At 40.3% G+C, this 19,465-nt stretch overlaps 1 protein-coding gene across 2 annotated transcripts; it reads right to left on the bottom strand.

Moving 5' to 3' along the window:
* Positions 1 to 201: 201 nt before the first annotated feature.
* Positions 202 to 17,120, bottom strand: LOC115782111 (ubiquitin-conjugating enzyme E2 Q2-like). 2 transcript variants are annotated; one of them, XM_030732131.1, is made up of 13 exons: positions 16,840 to 17,120; positions 5,467 to 5,571; positions 5,210 to 5,332; positions 5,062 to 5,118; positions 4,820 to 4,972; positions 4,347 to 4,431; positions 4,178 to 4,238; positions 3,988 to 4,078; positions 3,834 to 3,892; positions 3,163 to 3,211; positions 2,977 to 3,072; positions 2,752 to 2,818; positions 202 to 2,063 (listed from the first exon to the last, which is right to left on the bottom strand). In XM_030732131.1, exons 1-13 carry the CDS (start codon positions 16,996 to 16,998, stop codon positions 2,032 to 2,034), a joined length of 1,137 nt encoding a protein of 378 aa, XP_030587991.1. In that variant the 5' UTR covers positions 16,999 to 17,120; the 3' UTR covers positions 202 to 2,031. The 2 variants fall into 2 exon arrangements, with proteins under 2 accessions (XP_030587991.1, XP_030587992.1); XM_030732132.1 differs by having other exon boundaries at positions 4,820 to 4,969.
* Positions 17,121 to 19,465: the final 2,345 nt, after the last annotated feature.

Here is a 19,465-nt window from a genome sequence, read left to right as displayed (position 1 = left end):
AATTCACACACATGGACAAAGGCTCTGTAACAGATGGTGCAACTTTTCTCTACACCTGATGATAACAGGCCCATCACTGGTGAGGAAGTGTTCTGATAAAATTGATAATGCCCCCACCTTCATCTACATCACACCTGTGACAACAAAATTTTGATCAGAAAATAGTCACCTCCCAGGGAACATTTAAAAAAAAAAAAAAAAAAAAAAAAAAAAAAAAAAACCTGGGAAACTTAAGATCACACACTAAAATCTCACATGAGTAGTTTGAAGTTAAAAACAAAACAGCGAGAGCCATCACACGCAGTGGTCAACATGCTCCTTGCAATCCAGCTCTCTCTGCAAATTGCTTTTATTACAAAAACATGTGACCCGTGTTTTAAAGCTCATTTAGTTTCCTGTTTCAGATGTCAGATCAGTGGGCAAATTAGCCAAAACATTGCTGGAACAGAGCACTAAATTCAACCCAGAAAGTCACCCGCAGCTCAACGTGTACATATACAGATCCCCCTCCTAAGTATTGTTTGTTACCTGAGTTGCCATTCAAACATACTTTTGCAGACAGTGTTAACAAATAAACTGCAAAAGAGCCAAAAGATTGATACAGTGTGTGTCCTGTAATTTGGGGGAACAGCAGTACTCTCGGTGTACTACAGTATATTGCATGGTCAAAGTTCAAATGTAGTTTAATAATCACACAAATCATCTTTTCCAAACACAACACTGAAACACACCTGTGGGATATTGTGGTAGCAGAGGAAGCCTGACAGGTGACGCACATTTAGCTGCAAGTCATGTCGAGTGACAGGGCAGCATTTTTAAATGGGTGGGGGGGGTGGGGGGGGCATAAAAATTGATGAGGATGATATGACGAATTTGCTTAAAAGGAAAAAAAAAAAAAGAAAAAAAAGGGGAATAACTAATAAACATCTAGAAAACCTCAATTTATTTCCTCAAAGCCCCCCTTCAGCAGTTCTGCTTAATAAAGTGACTGCAATCAAATCCATCTAGTTTTTAACAGCAGCAGTTGAGAAGGGGGCTTCTGTACAACATGCTGTTAACTTTACACACAGAGGGCTTCACTATCAGCATCCAGCTAGCAATCAACCTCTACAGCTATAATCATTTAAATTAAAAATAAAAATAAAATTTAAAATAAAATTAAAAAAAAAAAAAAAAAAAAAAAAAGCACGTGCAGGGCCTTTAACAAAAATAAGGCAACAGGAGCCCCATTGGTGAACTTGTATCTTATGTATCCTCCCACTATAAGATACACAAATATGGAGATTCTGATATATTTCACATCCATTGGCCTTATTTTCTATTTAACTGCAGGTTGATTTGTTGAGCAATAACTGACCAACAACACTGCAGCGTTCTGATTCTGCTTGAGCGGATATTCTTCACACATCATAAAAAAAGCAAGAGCAAAAAGGACAATGAGTAGTAGGTATTCTCAATTTTAAGATAAACTTACAAAATTGTATCATTTGTTGTCTAGGATACTCAAATAATAAAAACAACTGCCAAATAACATTTCTAGAACAATGTTTGCATTTATGTACCAGTTAATTTAAAAAAACAAAAACAAATAAAAAGGAAAAAAAAGAAAAACAAAAGCAGTTGTGATGAGGTGCCGCTTGTGTATCAATCTTCTTTTAAAATTCCCATTTAACGAGGGGTAAATGGACTGTGAAGCCCGCTTTGTCAAAGCCGCTGAAGAAAAAAAGCATTTCCCCAAATTTCAAGGGAGAAAAGTTCTTTGTTTTCAAAAACAAATGAGCATATTTAGAAAACAAAACTAGTGATAACCTCACATCATCCTCCTCACTAAAACACTGAGGGGGAGAAGCAACGTGAGAGCGGAATAAAGTCTTTCCTGGAGCAGGGTGATGGGAATACTTGTCAAATGAGCCAACAAGATGGTTTCCGTGAGAATGGTGATTTATTCCCAGTAAGTCAGACAGGGAAAATATTCCAAAGAAAGCAAGATGACTCAAAGACATGTTCCCAGTGCATAGTGGTAGTAGCTCCTTATCCATCCTCTTTAGGTGGTGTGTACCAGCCTGGAAGAACAGAAAAAGGAGCATTGTTATTTATGAAGCTGTGTGGTACTCACTACTAGTGCATATCATACATGAAAATCCACCCAAACTGAAATCTTCAGTCTAATCAAAATACAAGAGAAAGTGATGTATTTCTATGAAATGCTTTTTCAAAAAAAACAAACAATACAGGCTGTTGGCCATAAATTGCTAATGCTACCCAGTCATATGTAAAGTGCTAATGCCAATGTGTGACCCACTTGCCACTGGGACACAAATTTCAATACAAGAGCAGTAAATTTAGGTCAGAATAATATCACAAACTAACCACCTCCTATTAGTAGTTTCAATTCCCTTCTTATATAAATGGACAGATTTACATAAATATGTAACTGTACATGTTTGTGAGTAATTTCAAACTGAATTTGTGTTACTGTTGCCCACCTGCAGTACCTTTGCAGCCCACCAGGGGGCCCCCAGCCCACACTTTGGGAATCACTGGTATAGAAAATTGTAGGATGAGTATGAATTTTCATTATTACTGTATTTTTTGTCCTGTAATAACATTGTTTTGTTTGTTTTTTTTCCTTTCAGTCTCTCTGAGAAGAGCCTCCTTGTTTATACAGACTGCATGTATCCATGTATTGAGACCCCAACAACAACCACTGTGTGTTTACTGAGCCTCAATCATTCACAACTCTTTCCTTACCGTTCTTTTCATGAATCTGAACCAGGGATTTGTATGACTGTTGTGCTCTGGCAAGATTGTACTGGTTCTGAAAGACAAAAAAAACAACACAATAAAACAAAACACATTAATGCGCAGAAATAGTTTGCTGTGCAGCATGAACCATGCCTTTTATTTATTTTTACTACTGAAACAACCTTTGTTTTAAATCATACCAATTCATTAGCACATTAGGCAATCTGTTACCTTATTGGCTCCGAACTGCACCCTGGCTTTTCCTTTAACCAAGGTTGCATTTATCTGCATAATGACAGATTCTATGGAATAGGCACTGCTCCAGCCCTGAAAACACAAACACAAATGAATCCAGTTCCTGGGCTTTATTAGTTTTTTAAAAAAAATGCACATGATGCATGAATCTCATTTACATACCTGTTTTGTGAGAAGTTCCATGCACAAGGCTCCTCCTCCTAGAACATAACTGGGGGGGTGGGGGGGGGGGGGGTGGGGTGGGTGTTTTGAATAGAAATTTCAGATGCGCCAGTAAGTTAATTTCTAGTCTATGCCTTTACTTGCTAAAATTATCAGCAGCCTTTAACGTAAAGTGTATGGCAATGGTTTATCCTTACTTTTAATTGTAACTGATTCATATCTGCTGCCACAGACAGACAGTAAATCTTCATATGTCATACCATACTTGTTTACACTACAACGTGTGTAGCAGGCAATCATGTGTTCTCTGATAATTGTTATTTCAGCCCTGCACTTAACACGATGTTCAACCTTTTTGTCTTATGTTACTTTATTTTTCTGCCAAAAATCAAGCTTTTGTGCAGTTTTTACCTTATTGAGCCATTTCATATTCTATATCATTTTATTAAGCTACTTTATTTAAGCCATTTTTAAATGCTTGTGTTCAATGTTTTGGCTACTACAAAACAGGAATTTACATCATTTATTCTAAACAGAGGGATGTATATTTTTTAATAGAAAGGACCATTTGAAGTCAGTCAAGCAAACCACAAAGCATGTGCTAGGCATAACACAGCATGCGTGTATGATGATGTATGTAAACTGGGCTGGGAAGGCTAATGTACACTTACCCTCCAGAGAGCACAGGTGAGACAACCCGTACAAAAGGTGGGTCAAAGGGAAAATTATCCTGTCACAGGGAAGAAAGAAAAAGAAAAAAAAAAAAAGACTTGATACAATTGCGTACTTTAAAAAGCCGCTGACAAGCATTTCCACGAAACTCACTTTATAAGAAAAATTGAGCAGAATGTAATCCACTCCTTCCTTTTCTTTTAAGACCTGCAAGTCACTATGCAATGGACTATCTGGGTCTACCCTGTAACAAACAACAGCAACAGCTCAAATAAAAACAATATTTTCAAAGTTGGAAATATAAATAGAATAATTTAAAAAAATGTTTTTAAAAAGAACTTACGTCCTTAACTTGACATGCCATTCATAAAGGCTGTCATTGACTAGTTCGACTGAATAAATACCTGTAAAATGAGACACACACACACACACACACACACACAGCTTAACTTCAAATTTCTGAAAGGTGCAATAGCAATACAAGCCACTGAAAAATGGCTCATTGTATTCACCTGTCTTATAACTCTGTGACCTGTAGATCTCCCTGAGTTCCTTCATTAGGCGGTCTGAGGCTTGCACTGAGCCAGAGACTGCACCCTGCAACATAAACCACAACTGACGGGTAAACAACTGGACAAACAGGAAGCATACCAGAGGTCTTCAGGTTCTGCACAATTTTCCTGGACTCTCCACATTTTTGCACTGAGTAGTGGATGTTGATATTTAACTGGCCGTTTGAGAACGTACAGGCAGACGCATCCCAATTTCTTCCCTTTATGACTGTCACTAAACTCAATACAAGTTTGCTCGATTATGGCCCAAAAAAAAAAAAAAAAAAAAAAAAAAAAAAATCCCACCCCAAAACAAATAAAATAATTATAATTATTTGGGTTATTTTGTAGTGAAAATTAACACAAAGGAGTAACTGTTCATAACTGAGATTAAGGTTTGATTAACCACCCAGCCTGACAGAGGGAGGTCTTACATTCAAGTGATCTTGTCTTTGACTTTTACGGATTTTCTCCAAGATGGCCAGATTTTCTTTTTCTATCCCTTCATCTTCTGACTTTTTTCCATCCACCGGCTCCTCTTCTTTCATTTCGTAATGGTCCAGGTCTTGGTCCAAATCAATATCCTGCTGGCAGAACATATATTTTTTTCAGAAAAAAAAAAGATATTAAACAAATAGATGAATATGCTATTGGTGGCATAAACCTATTTAGACACCTCTCCCATTTCATCCTCTTCTTCCTCTTCAGATGTCACCTCATCTGATAGTCCGTGCTGTAAAGAGGAGACAGGTTGGAAATTGAAGAACAGTGAGTGCCTACTGTAAATTCAACAAAAGAGCTTTACTCTGATTTACTGTGCTTACTTTTCTGTCTTGGGTGATCGGGCCAGCAGGTAGAGGCTGGTCCAGCATTTCTACATCAGGATGTTGTGGCAGGTTGTAAAGCCGACAGAGATCACAAATAAGGCGCTTCAACTGCTGAAGAAGCTGTAAGAAACATTGAGAGGATAAACAGTCAATAAAAATACTTAAAAAAAAAAAAAAAAAAAAAAAAAAAAAAAAGGATCAAAGCATCCACTAGTTTGCCCACTGCGAAGTAGGATCCATGTCACCCATCGTACCAACGTGTTGCCTTTCCTCACATCCTCTAGGCGCTCCAAGACTTCGGCCAGACTGGGATCATCAGAGTCGACAAACCATATTGGTGGCGTTGAGGGATAAGATTCCTGCAACAGAAGCAACATTAACACATGGGAATTTAGCCGGTCATGCTGGAGTGTTAATGGATTTACTGTCTATAAACTGCATTCCAACACTACTGCTTTTAAGGAACAAAAATGTCACCCAGGGTTAGAAATCTTATTAACATAAAGTGTTAAAAGTTCCTTTCAGAGTTACAAGTGACTTACAAACAAAAGCCTTAGCCCACACAGCCACCCACTGAACAAAACCAGCCTTCTGCTAACTGAAGAGTGAGAGCAGCGAGAGCAGCGAGAGCACATGAGAGCACACGAGACAAATGGCTAAGTGCTCCTCTGACACTTCAATTAAGTCTTAATACAGATTTTAAAACCATGAGTAAAAATTCAGCTGTGCAAAGCAGCAAATGCATTCAAATGATTAAAAACCTATCAGCACTACTATATAATGTATTGGTAATGTGAAGACACCAAAAGAAGAAAATACTACACAAAGAAGAGATGACTGGATATGGATAGTTACTTTCTGCTTCATTTTTGATATTGTTTTTCAAAAAGGTAAAGATATCGGGGTGGGGGTGGAGTAAAATGGACTATATAGCAGGGTATTACTTAGGGTAGGGCTGGGCAATTAATCACATTTTAATTACAATTTGGGTTTCCAGTGATTAATAAAGCAATATAAATTGGAACAAAATGATTAGTGTGACCATTCTGTTTTGTAATGATCCTTGTCTTTTCCCCTGCCAGCACATTTCTTTACCTTTGCTTTTGCATAAAGTCTAAATTCACTCCTCATCAGGCTATGGCAGGATTACTTGTGTTCAAACTGATAGATTCATTTTTGTATTTTTTCAGATAATGATCATTAAAATTCAAGTTTCTTCTTGTTTTAAAGGTTAATAAATCCACTGTTTTTCCAAAGTCTGTGAGTAATCATGCTGGAGAACTGAGTCACATTCACCCCTCAACTGTAATGTCTGGTTTCAAACAACAAAGATGGTGACAGCCAAAAAGCCAAACTCAAGGCTTTAAAATGGGATCTAAGTGGGTGGCTGATACATGCATGTGCTAGAGATGAAAAACATTCTAGTATTTACAACTTAAAAATGTTAGATAACTCATCTGCCGTGGGAAAGAGTTAAAACATATTGTGCTACAAACTGTAAACCACACTGTGTAAGCTGGACATCTAATTGTAGCCATGACTTGGATGCTGACGTGAATGCTCTTTATAAGTCAAATACTAGTAAACTGGTAATTATAATGCCTCCATCAGCAACAGACTGTAGTGTTAGTGAGATGCCTTTCAACTTCTCAGTCATCTCCATGTTATAGTTCAGCTGATAAACTGATCTTTCAAACAAAATGTCAACAATTTCCATGTTCCTGTTGCTATTTTATATCTTTACTAACTAAATGTCATGATATTTGTGCTGTTATACATCTTCACATACATTTTTGGTCTGACCTTGAACTCTGGGAAGCTGTGCTGGACTTTAAAGAAATCCATACATTATTTTTAGATATTTTATAGAGCAAATAAGTAAAAAAAAAAAAAATGACGGTAACTCTCAGATTATCAAAATCTGAGCTGCAACAACTGGAAAATGTAAGACTTTCTGAAGAGAACTGTGGAAAACACACCTTTGTGTTTGAAAGACACTTCCTGTACATTAACTCCTGTATTACTACTCTAGCAATCAAGTGTAGCAGTACGTTTGTCTCAGTAACAGAAGACCTATCAATTCATCCATCCAATTTCTCCAGCTTATCCAAGGTCAGGCCACAGAAGCAGAAATCCTTAACATGATATTCCAGAGAAATTTTTACCCCAGTGACTACTGGAAGATCTCTGATCCGTCGCGGTCTACACGGGATAAATAATCTCAGCGAGTTCTAAGTCTGGCCCGGTGTCTCCTCCCAGTTGGGGGCACCGAGAAAACCTCCAATTTGTGCTCCCACTGGATATCTGAGGTCCTCACCTAGTCTCCAACGCTGAGCCCAGCTATCATATGATGGAAACCACTATTTCAACCATTTGTATCTGTGACCTTGTTCTTTCAGTCACCGCCCAGACCTCATGACCATAGGTGAGTGTTGAAACTATAGCCAGTAAATGGTGCATGTAACTTCTGGGTCTGAAAAGTGAAACATACCTGTCTAAATCTGTCACTTTTACATGATGGGCTTACATGTACAGTGGCAGAAATAATTATTTGATCCCCTGCTGTATTTGTAAGTTTGCTAACTTTCAAAGAAATTAATGGTTTCAACCAGAATATCAACCAAAACTCCAGGAAAAAAAACAACAACAAAAAAAAAAAAAACAGTTATAAATTGAGTCGCATGTCATTGAATAAAATAAGCATTTGATTCCCGAGAGCCCAGCTGGAATTCTGGCTCTTACAGAGAGGCTGTGTGCCCATGCGGCACACAGATTACAAAAATCAATCAGATCAATTACAGAGACTCCTAATCTCAACTCGTTATGTATATAAAGCACACCTGTCCATAGAATCTATTTCTTTCACCATCATGGGCAAGGCCTAAGTGTTAAAGGATGTGAGGGACACAACTTTAGACCTGAAAGAGGGTTACAAGACCATAAGCAAGAAGCTTGGTGAGAAGGGGGCAACTACTGGTGGTATTATTTGGAAAAGGAAGAAATATAAAATGACCATCAGTTGCCCTTAGACTGGAGCTGAATGCAAGATCTTGCCTCATGGGGTAAGGATAAGAAAGGTGGGAGCTTAAAACTACACAGAAGGAATTTGTTAATGATCTGAAGGCAGTTGGGACCACAGTTACCAAGAACACCATTGGCAACACACTATACCATCACAGATTGAAATCTTGCAGCACCTGCAAAGTCCCCCTGCTCAAGAAGGCAAATGTACAGGCCCATCTTAAGTTTGCCAATGAACATCTTATGCCACGTTTCCATTAGCACCTACACAGCTCAACTCGTAGCGTTTTCCATTAGGTGCTAGTACTTGGTACCAGGTACTTTAGTACCCACTCAACCAGGGTTCCAAGCAATCCGAAAATGTTACATCAACAAACAGCATGTCACCAATTGACCAGGGAGTGTCATCACTAGATGAGTCATGAGAGCGACTCCTTCATCAGAATCAAATGCACCATTTTTTAAAACACGGCAGTGAGGAAAATGGTTGAGCTGCATACAAATTACGTCAAGAGACTTCTGCCCACGTTGCTATATTGACTCCACCCATCACTGAGGTGTTACACAATTGTAACTGAAAACACACAAAACCGTGTCAAATCACGTCGTGCTGAGTAGGTACTAGTGGAAAAGAGGTTTGAATGATTCAGAGAAGGATTGGGAGAAAGTGCTGTGGTCAGATGACACCAAAAATTGAACTCTGGCATCAACTTGACCCACCGTGTTTAGAGGGAGAGAAATGCTGACTATGACCCAAAGAACACCATCACCACAGTTAAACATGGAGGTGGAAACATTTTGCTTTGGGGCTGTTGTTCTGCTAAGGGTACAGGATGACTTCACTGCATTGAGGGGACATTGGACAGGGCCATGTTCCGTAAAATCTTGGATGAGAACCACCTCCTGTCAGCCAGAACACTAAAGATGGGTTGTGGGCGGGTGTTCCAGCATACACAACAGATGGTGACAGTGGAGAGTTTTGCTAGTCATTGTGCTAACGTACAGTGGAGAAAATAAATATTTGATACACTGCCAATTTTGCAATTTTTCTCACCTACAAAGAATGGAGGGGTCTGTAATTTTTAATCGTAGGTACACTTCAACTGAGACAGAATCTTAAAAAAATGAATAAAATTATCCAGAAAAATCACATTGTATGATTTTTCAATCATTAATTTGGATTTTATAGCATAAAATAAGTATTTGGTCACCTACCAACCCGCACACCTGTTAATTTTTCTTTAAGACGCCCTCCTATTCTGTACTAATTACCTGTATTAATTGCACCCATTTGAACTCATTGCATGTATAAAAAGACACCTGTCCACACAATCACACTCCAAATTCTCCACCATGCCCAAGACCAAAAAGCTGTCTAAGAACACCAAGGACAAAATTATCGACCTGCACAAGGCTGGGTGGGCTACAGCAGTGGTCCCCAACCTTTTTTGAGCCACAGACCGGTTTAGTGTTAGATAATATTTCCACGGACCGGCCTTTAAGGCGTGGCAGATAAATACATCAAAATAAATGATACGACCATAATCAAAAGTGTGATATTTTCTAATAGATGTGAATCCACTGTGTATTCGTACACAACTCTATCAGCAGCGTCCTCGTAACATCGTGCCACAACACGAATATCCTCTCTGCCCACAACGCTCTCTGGATGCCATGGTACCGTCAAACATGCCTTCAAAATAAGATACACAAATACAGTAGAAATCGCCTAAGTTGGATTCAAATGGCCCAGTTTGAGGTCTAATATCAAATTTCACTGCAATTGCTTCTACTTCATCTCTGGATTTACTTGTGCGAGCCAATGCATGCAAAGTGGGCGGAACGGGAGCAGAGGAGGGCTTTAATGCTTAACTCTTCCAACTTATGCGATCACTGGAAATGATAATTGGAAATGTAAATGACCAGATTTTTCATCCAACGTAGGCAAAAATCCAACTGATTTAGGTGATGATTTTGTTGGAATTAACGTTAGGAACAATCAGGACCTGCAGATGCCATGCGACTAGGGCTGCAACGATTAGTCGACATTGTCGACAATAATCGACAGTAAAAATAGTTGATGATGAATTTAATTGTCGATAACAGTCGTTTTTATTACTGATGATTTTTAACCGAGTGAGATGTCTTCCTGTCCGTCTATCTCTGGCGCCCTTCACGCATGCGCAATCCGGTTGTTAACGGATGACAGAATTACATTTCTGGGTCCAAACTGTCACATGATCAATATGCTGCAATGCTGTGTCCCTGGTTGTTTTAACCGATCTGACTCGAAAAGAAACACACTCAGCTGTGATTTTACCGATGAGAAAGAGAAGCGGAAATGGCTGCAGCTTATAAGGTTTGTTACAATCATCTTTAATAGTGATCAGTCATTGGTTATGTCATTGCTGTTTATTTAGGAGCATTTGGACCCGGAAATGACATCAGACTTAAAGCCCGGATAGCATTCAGCAGCATGTTTAGTCATGGTGGCTACTGGTGAAACTGTCTCAACTTTGTTTTTACAGGGAAGAAAAAGTACTATATATTTTTTAATGGTTGGAAAAATGGACCGTTAAATTTATATCAGCAGCAAACCTAATTAAAATTTTTGAACGAAGTATCCATCTTCTGTGTTTACTACCACATTTTAAATAACCTTATGCTAAATGTAAAAGCTGATAGCTAAATAAGTGCCATTTCATAATTATGTGATTCATAATCCGATTAGTCGACTAATCATTTCAATAATCGATGCCTAATCGACTATCAAAATAGTCGTTAGTTGCAGCCCTACATGCGACTAGAGTGAAAATTTGACTTGTGCACCTTTGACTTCGGCGATTTTTGCTGTATAAAGTGCATGAAAAATACAACTCACCACAATGCTAAATCAGTGTGAGCCCTGAGCTTGTTTCTCTGCAACTCATTTTTGCTAGCTTTTGGGTTTAATTTTAGCAGTGACATATCACGTGACCGAGACAAGCGTCTCGACACATCAAAAGGAAGTCATAGACAGATGTAATGGAGAGAATCCGCCCATTTTTCAAAATAAAACATCGTTCAGACTCAGATAATAAGTAAAACAGAAATAATCTAAGTTATTTATTCTTTAAGTGCGGCCTGGTACCAAATGACCCATGGCCCAGTACCAGCCTAGTGTCCGGGGGTTGGGGACCTCTGGGCTATAGGACAATAGGCAAGCAGCTTGGTGAGAAGGCAACAACTGTTGGTGCAATTATTAGAAAATTGAAGAAAGACAAGATGACTGTCAGTCTTCCTTGGTCTGGGGCTCCGTGCAAGATCTCACCTCGTGGGGTAAGGATGATTCTGAGAAAGGTCAGGAATCAACCCAGAACTACATGGGGGAGGGGGGGGGGGGGGGGGGGGGGGGGGTCCTATTTTGGTCTCAACTCCACTCGCTGTTTGGAAGAAGAAGGATAAGTACAACCCCAAGAACACCATCCCAGATGTGAAGCATGGGGGTGGAAACATCGTACTTTGGGGGTGCTTTTTTGCAAAGGGGACAGGATGTAAGAGCAATGAAGATGGGTCGTGGCTAAGTCTTTCCACATGACAATGACCCAAAACACCCAGCCAGGGCAACTAATGAGTGGCTCTATAAGAAGCATTTCAAGGTCCTGGAGTGGCCTAGCCAGTCTCCAGACCTGAACCCAATAGAAAATCTTTGGAGGGAGCTGAAACACAATGTTGCCCAGCAACAGCCCCGAAACCTGGAAGATCTGGAGAAGATCTATATGAAGGAGTGGGCCAAAATCCCTGCTGCAGTGTGTGCAAACTTGGTCAAGAACTACAGGAAACATCTGACCTCTGTAATTGCAAACAATGGTTTCTGTACCAAATACTAAGTTCTGTTTTTCTATTGTATCAAATACATATTTCATGCAATAAAAATGCCGTGAGAATTAATCCGATGTTGTTCCGCATGACTTTTCTCCCAGGTCATTTGCTCCCAACCTGCCATGTCACACAGTTTGAGGAACACTGGTTTATGGCCACCGCACTGAGATGTCAGAACAACCCTTTAACCTTTTATACTGAGGCATGAGGCACATCAGGCTTGAAATGTTCTCCTCAACAATAGGTGTTGCCACTCAGGAAAAAAAAACAATCTGCATCAGAAATAGAAGTTGACACAGGAAGCAAATTGATCTGAGAGGGTTTTTTGTTTTGCATTTTGATTAGTTTTTCAAAGTTCTCAAAGTTTCAAGGGGTTCGTTCACAAGCTGTCAAAACAATACCAAAGTTTGTGAGGGCAACAACAGCGTGCACCAACTAGGTGTTACTCCCTGTTATCCCCTTTTTCCTGATTAGCAACGATGGCTGGGCTTCTCAGCCTGACAGTAAATCTGTCAGCCTTTTCTGTATGTCACTTCAAAATACATTAATGCTCAAATAATGCGTCAAGTGGGAAACTCTGCTCGCTTGTCATCAGTGATAGAGGTCACAAGGCACAAATTTGTTGCTTCGATGCTTTGTTTTAACTCTGCAGCTTGGGTGTCTCAGTGTGAGCAGAGCATTTCATCCTCTTGGTCACTGCGATGGATTTCCGTCATTTAACACTTTAACACGAGTGGATCATCGCTAACAACTTTTTCCACACCTCCATTGCCCTCTGCTCTGTGTGTGCGCGCACGTGTGTGTTGTGCTCGCTGTGCAGAGAATTTCAGCTGTTATTTTTTTTCTTTACTTCAGCTGTAACCACCAGAACCAATCGCTATAACCACAGTTTGCTAGTGAGGGCTGCCATTAGCACTAGCAATTGTTCGGTGCCAGAAGGACCCTCTCCTCAGCAACGGGGGGCTCTGTCAGAAATATTTTTTATGCTTTAATCACTGATTAGTGACTAAAAATAGACCTGCAATACAAACGTATTTAGGAGGATGCTTGTGAATACAGAGCATTACAGGATTAAGCGCATGCAGCCCCCAGTTTTTCAACAAAAACACAACAGCAGCTGTTTTATGTGCAGTCTGTCTGCACATGCGCAACAAGTGCAAAGAAGTGGAGCCATTACTGAGATGGTGAGCTCAGGTGGAGTGAAAGGAGATGTTTTTCTAGCATCCAAAGCAGCAACGCTTGTTCCTGTAACCACCGTTAAAACTTTTACTGAAAAACATGGAGGTCCTTCATCAACCACCTGATCAGCAATGTGAAAAAAGATAACTGTGGCTGCTCCATCCACCGCTGTTTGTTTCACACAGAAAAATAAATTTCTGGCAAGAACCCCATTATAGATGAGGCTATCAGTACATAAAGTAATTATATTACCTTTTGTGGGCCGGTAAAAGCCTGATCTACCAGCCAGGAAGGCCAGTGCGGAAAAACGTTATGTTGAAACTAGAGATGTGCGTGATTACAACTAGATGACTAATCGCCACTATTGTTACTAGTCGGTACAGATGTACTAGTGGGTAAGCCTAATTATTAAGGTTTTAATTAACCCACTGCTGGTAAATGTTTTACCTAAATGTTATGCAGCCCTTATGGAGCTGCAGCCCTTACATAGTCATAGAAAAAAATGCCATAACGTAACCTGAAGTGCACTCCTGATACACCCACCTTTTCCTGCATTTCCAGCTACTTCCTCCAAATTTGTACAAAGAAGCGAAAAAAAACTAGAGGGACAAATGTGTTTGCGTCTTTAAAAAAAAAAAAAAAAAAAAAACTGACTACAGCAAAGAGTAGGGCCCAGGAAGGGAAAAAAGTGCCAGCATTTTCTGTTTCTGTTGGCCGACACCGTATGTAAAACACTGGGACACTGACCGAAAGGTAATTAACACACGCAATGCACCTGTACAGGTATAAATGCCGGCAACAACGTTGTCCCATTACGTTGTAGCAGCTGAAATCTGAATCGGTAAGCTGGAGGAGGTGGCTGGGGGAGAGGGAGGTCTGGGCTCCACTGCTCAGGATGCCGCCCACCCGGCCCCGGATAAGCGGAAGAAAATGGATGGATGTTTGTATTGTATTGTATTGTTTTGATGCGTGTGGTAAATTGTAGAACAACGAGCATCGTACATAATACGCAGCACAATGCGCCACACTTTTAAGATGCAATTTATTCAATTTTCAGCTGTTATTTTCTCATATTCAATGATCTGTGAACATTGTTTGCAGTAACGCATTTTCATACATTTAACATCAATTAATTTTAAGTTTTTATTCTTCGTTGTTTGGAGTATAACATGCAGCTTTCATAATGCAATGTTTGGTGCCGCACAGTTAAGCAGCATTTAAAGTGCAATTCATCGTAGAAAAAAAACATGATTAATGGTTTCAAATGCCGTTGTTTAAGCAGTTTATGACATTGTCTATTAAATAGGCATAACATTTTATTTGATATCTGAGTGTTTCTTAGTTTTACACTAGTTGGTTAGTCTAATTTTTTCCACTTGTTTAGCTGACTAAGAAATTAGTCGCCAGGAACATCCCTAGTTGGAACACTGGGCACGTTGTTGACGTCACAGTTTGTGTTGACGTCACAGTTTGTGTTGACGTCACAGTTTGTGTTGACGTCACAGTTTGTGTTGACAATGATCAATGCCTTAAGCCTAAAGACAACTTCATGGTCGATATGTTGATTGTGTCACAAGTTGTGACGTCAACACAGTCCAGTCACTCTTCTCCTGAACAATAGGTGTCGCCAGTCAGACAAAACCTCTGCACCAGTGCTGGTACAGAAGAGAAGAGGATAGAACTGGGAGTAAATAAATCAGAGGTTTTTTGTTTTTCTTCTTTCCAAAGCTTTCTCCAAAAAGTCTCATCTTTCTGAAGCAAACTAAACTGGAGAAAACTGGGTCCTAAACTGCAGCTTAAAGGCCCATTACATCCGCTAATGTCACCCTTGTGAACGGTAATGCCGCAAACTGCGCTTTGGTGTCATTTTGTCTGGTTTTCATCTCTCAATTTTTGTAACTTATGCTGGTGGCTCAGCCAGGGTGAAGACATGAATGTATGACTGTCAGTTTTTGCCACCATTTCAATGATATATCAGTACAGCTGTACAGAGATTCCCAAATCATACACAGAGGGAAGATGGTGCACCAGCTCAAAATGATGAGATTTTTGGATTTCTTTGCTTTCAGTTTCAACTTCTTCTACTCCAACCCAGCGCTGATGAGGAGGTTTTTGAGTGGTGACACCCATCATTCAAGGAAAGGACACAGAGAGGACCAGCGATCTCAGTGCCGGTATAAATGCTGGTGGGGCTGTGGTCACGTTACTGTTTGTTCATGACATGATAATGCAGCAACCATAATAGGCTCTTTACACAGCTAGGCCACTATACCAAAAATCATTCCATAGCTTGGATTTCTTCTTGCTGACCTGCTTCAAACTAGGTCCAATGATGTCAAACTTCACTACATCCACTACATGGGACCCAAAATTAACTTACATCTTTCCTTGTAAACAGGAGGAATGTGATGTACCTGAGTGTAATCTGGTTTACCTCTAGGATGGGTTGACTCTAAGGGACACAGACTGTGAGCTTTAATCTCAATATGCCAAGGTATTCAGAACATTTCAACATGCCCTTCCATGTCCCCAAAATGAGTAGTAAGTGCAACTGTGTGTGCGTGCTTCTGCTGAGAGGAGGAGGATGTGGTCAGGCTGTCGGAAAGATTCATCATCTGCTTACCTGAACCAAGCAAAACAAGTGCCATTAGAAAGAAAGCGCCTCGGCTGTTGATAACTTACGCCTATCTTTATCTACCTTCTGTGATGGCTGAGAATGTCTGTTTTAAGCAAGCTTGAATTTGATTTTAATCACTAATGTAACGGTTCAATGAACAGGCCCGTCGTTTTTTTTTAAACTGTATATATTTTAGTAACTGCGTAACTAAAACACACCGTTCCGCTCGGCTGACGTTCATAGCTCGTCAAAAAAAAAAAGCAATATTGTCACATACATTTAACACATTCATACGTGCGTCGTGTCGCTTTAGGCAGGTTTTAGTGTCGAGATAAAGGAGCCACTAACGTACCCGCTTTAAAATGTGCCAGTAAGTTCGTCAGAGGGATCGGTCTACTTACTGAAAAAGGCAGAAAGCACAGTGGAACAGCATTCCATTAAACCGCTTCTATTTCACGTCAATTAAAGCCGTGTACGGGACCTGTTTAAACACACGTACTCAGTGAAATACTCCCTGAAAACAGCCGCGGTGTAGTGAAAGCCCTTGTATGACTGAACTAAATTAAGTTTAAATTAAACTAGTTACAGCCCATAAGTAACAAAGTTAGCCGCTGCAGTACTTTAAACAGTAACGCAGTTATTTTGGCAAACAAAACAAGCTAGCATTAATGTTACTTTCAGTTAACAAGCTAGCAAAAGCCACCGCAGCGTCGTTACTAATCGACGTTTTATTGTATAATTTTTCAAACTGAATCTAACATCGTACGTGTGTTGTCCCCTTTAATCCACCGGGTTCCTCGGATTTTAATGGCTTAACACCGTGTGTAAATGAAAGCCAACACTTTATTCGGAGTTAATTTGTAAACACGGCGCCTTGCGCGGACCGATTTGATTTCAGTCGATAGTCAGAGGCTTGGTTAGCTTGTGCGCAGAGCTGGCCTGGACTCACCGTGATGTTGCAGTGGATGATCAGCAGCTTCTCCCCCGTTACGTTGAATTGGCAACTCAGTTCATCGGGTTTCCAGTCTATTATTCTGAATCGTTCGTGGTTTGGGTCAAAAATTGACTCCAAAAACTTCAGTTCGGCCTTCAGCCCCGAAACCGACATCTTCTACTCATCTCAAACCACCAGGCCGCTGGCAGAGGGGAAGTCGGGGCGGAATGCGACCGCGCAGTCGAGTCGGCTGTACGGATCTCGCATATTAGCGTGAGAACAACAACAAAGGGCTGGAGAGTTAGCTTTATATAAACCTGTGTGGTGCACATAGACTCTCAGCCAGCATTTTGACAGCTGTGATACTACATAAATACATAAATGTATTTACCTTGTTTCTTATTTGTTTTGGCAGCAGTACAGGTGGACTCATAGTGGTGACTTTAGCTTACAGAAACAATTTAACAACATGAAAAAAAAAAAAAAAAAAAAAAAAAAAAAAAAAAAAATATATATATATATATATATATATATATATATAAATCTGTGTGTGTGGTTTTTGTGTGTGTATACTGAGTATAATTCCAATCAGACCTTTAGGGTCCCCAAGTTTCACACATGTAGCTATATCAGCTATTTTGGTAATTTGATTAATTGTGAATGATTGTATCACAACAGCACACATCAGCTGTGCTCTCCATTGTCATGCAAAGCAATCCTGTGAACCATAAAAACACCACAGACTGACATACCCCAGATCTGTGGTGTTATTGCCTAGCTTCTGCAAGATAAGATTATTTAAGATGAAAGGTAACAAAAATATTTTAGAGTAAAATGATTCAATTAAATAAATACAACATGGGAAAACAAAACATCTCTAAGATGAAAGTTGCACAAAAATTAAATATATGTATAAAAAAACTGAATAAAAATCTAAATACACTGCTCAAAAAAATAAAGGGAACACTTAAACAACACAATATAACTCCAAGTAAATCAAACTTCTGTGAAATTAAACTGTCCACTTAGGAAGCAACACTGATTGACAATCAATTTCACATGCTGTTGTGCAAATGGAATAGACAACAGGTGGAAATTATTGGCAATTAGCAAGACACACTCAATGGTTTGTCCAGGGACAACAGATGAAAAATAGCCTTTTGGCTAATTTTGGCACATTTACAGGATTGTTTATTAATGTGCATTGTCCCTACTAAATAAATAAACTCAAACACAAAGCAGTGGTTCTGCAGGTGGGGACCTGCTTTCTGGCTGATGTTTTGGTCACTTTTGAATGTTGGTCGTGTTTTCACACTCGTGGTAGCATGAGATGGACTCTACAACCCACACAAGTGGGTTGCGAGCTGTGGTTTGCTGTGTCTGTCAGCGTAGTGTCCAGTGTCCAGAGGCTGGAGGTGCGACCAGGAGACAGGCCAGTACACCAGGAGACGTGGAGGAGGCTGTAGGAGGGCAACAACCTAGCAGCAGGACCGCTACCTCCGCCTTTGTGCAAGGAGGAACAGGAGGAGCACTGCCAGAGCCCTGCAAAATGACCTCCAGCAGGCCACAAATGTACATGTGTCTGCACAAACGGTTAGAAACCGACTGCATGAGGATGGTATGAGGGCCCGACGTCCACAGATGGGGGTTGTGCTCACAGCCCAACACTGTGCAGGATGATTGGCATTTGCCAGAGGACACCAGGATTGGTAAATTCGCCACTGGCTGTTTCTTCTTCTTCTTCTTCTTCACTGGCGCCCTGTGCTCTTCACAGATGAAAGCAGGTTCACACTGAGCACATGTGACAGAGTCTGGAGATGCCGTGGAGAGCGATCTTCTGCCTGCCACATCCTTCAGCATGACCAGTTTGACAGTGGGTCAGTAATGGTGTGGGGTGGCATTTCTTTGGAGGGCCGCACAGCCCTCCATGTGCTCGCCAGAGGTAGCATGACTGCCATTAGGTACCAAGATGAGATCCTTGGATCCCTTGTGAGACCATATGCTGGTGCGGTTGGCCCTGGGTTCCTCCTAATGCAGGACAATGCTAGACCTCATGTGGCTGGAGTGTGTCAGCAGTTCCTGCAAGATGAAGGCACTGAAGCTATGGACTGGCCCGCTGGTTCCCCAGACCTGAATCCAATTGAGCACATTTGGGACATCATGTCTTGCTCCATCCACCAACGTCACATTGCACCACAGACTGTCCAGGAGTTGGTGTATGCTTTAGTCCAGGTCTGGGAGGAGTTTCTTCAGGAGACCATCCGTCACCTCATCAGGAGCATGCCCAGGCATTCTAGGGAGGTCATACAGGCATGTGGAGGCCGCACACAATACTGAGCCTCATTTTGACTTGTTTTAAGGACATTACATCAAAGTTGGATCAGCCTGTAGTGTGTTTTTCCACTTTAATTTTGTGTGTGACTCCAAATCTAGGCCTCCATTGGTTAATAAATTTGATTTCCATTGATGCTTTTTGTGTGATTTTGTTGTCAGCACATTCAACTTTGTACAGAACAAAGTATTCAATGAGAATATTTCATTCATTCAGATCTAGGATGTGTTATTTGAGTGTTCCCTTTATTTTTTTGAGCAGTGTATAATACAATAATGAGCTTAATAAGTAAAAATCTAACAAATACAT

This window comes from Archocentrus centrarchus, chromosome 6 (assembly GCF_007364275.1).
Source record: "Archocentrus centrarchus isolate MPI-CPG fArcCen1 chromosome 6, fArcCen1, whole genome shotgun sequence".
Classification (NCBI taxonomy): Eukaryota; Metazoa; Chordata; class Actinopteri; order Cichliformes; family Cichlidae; genus Archocentrus; species Archocentrus centrarchus.
Note: the sequence above shows the minus strand (reverse complement) of the source record. Positions and strands in the feature narration are given on the sequence as shown.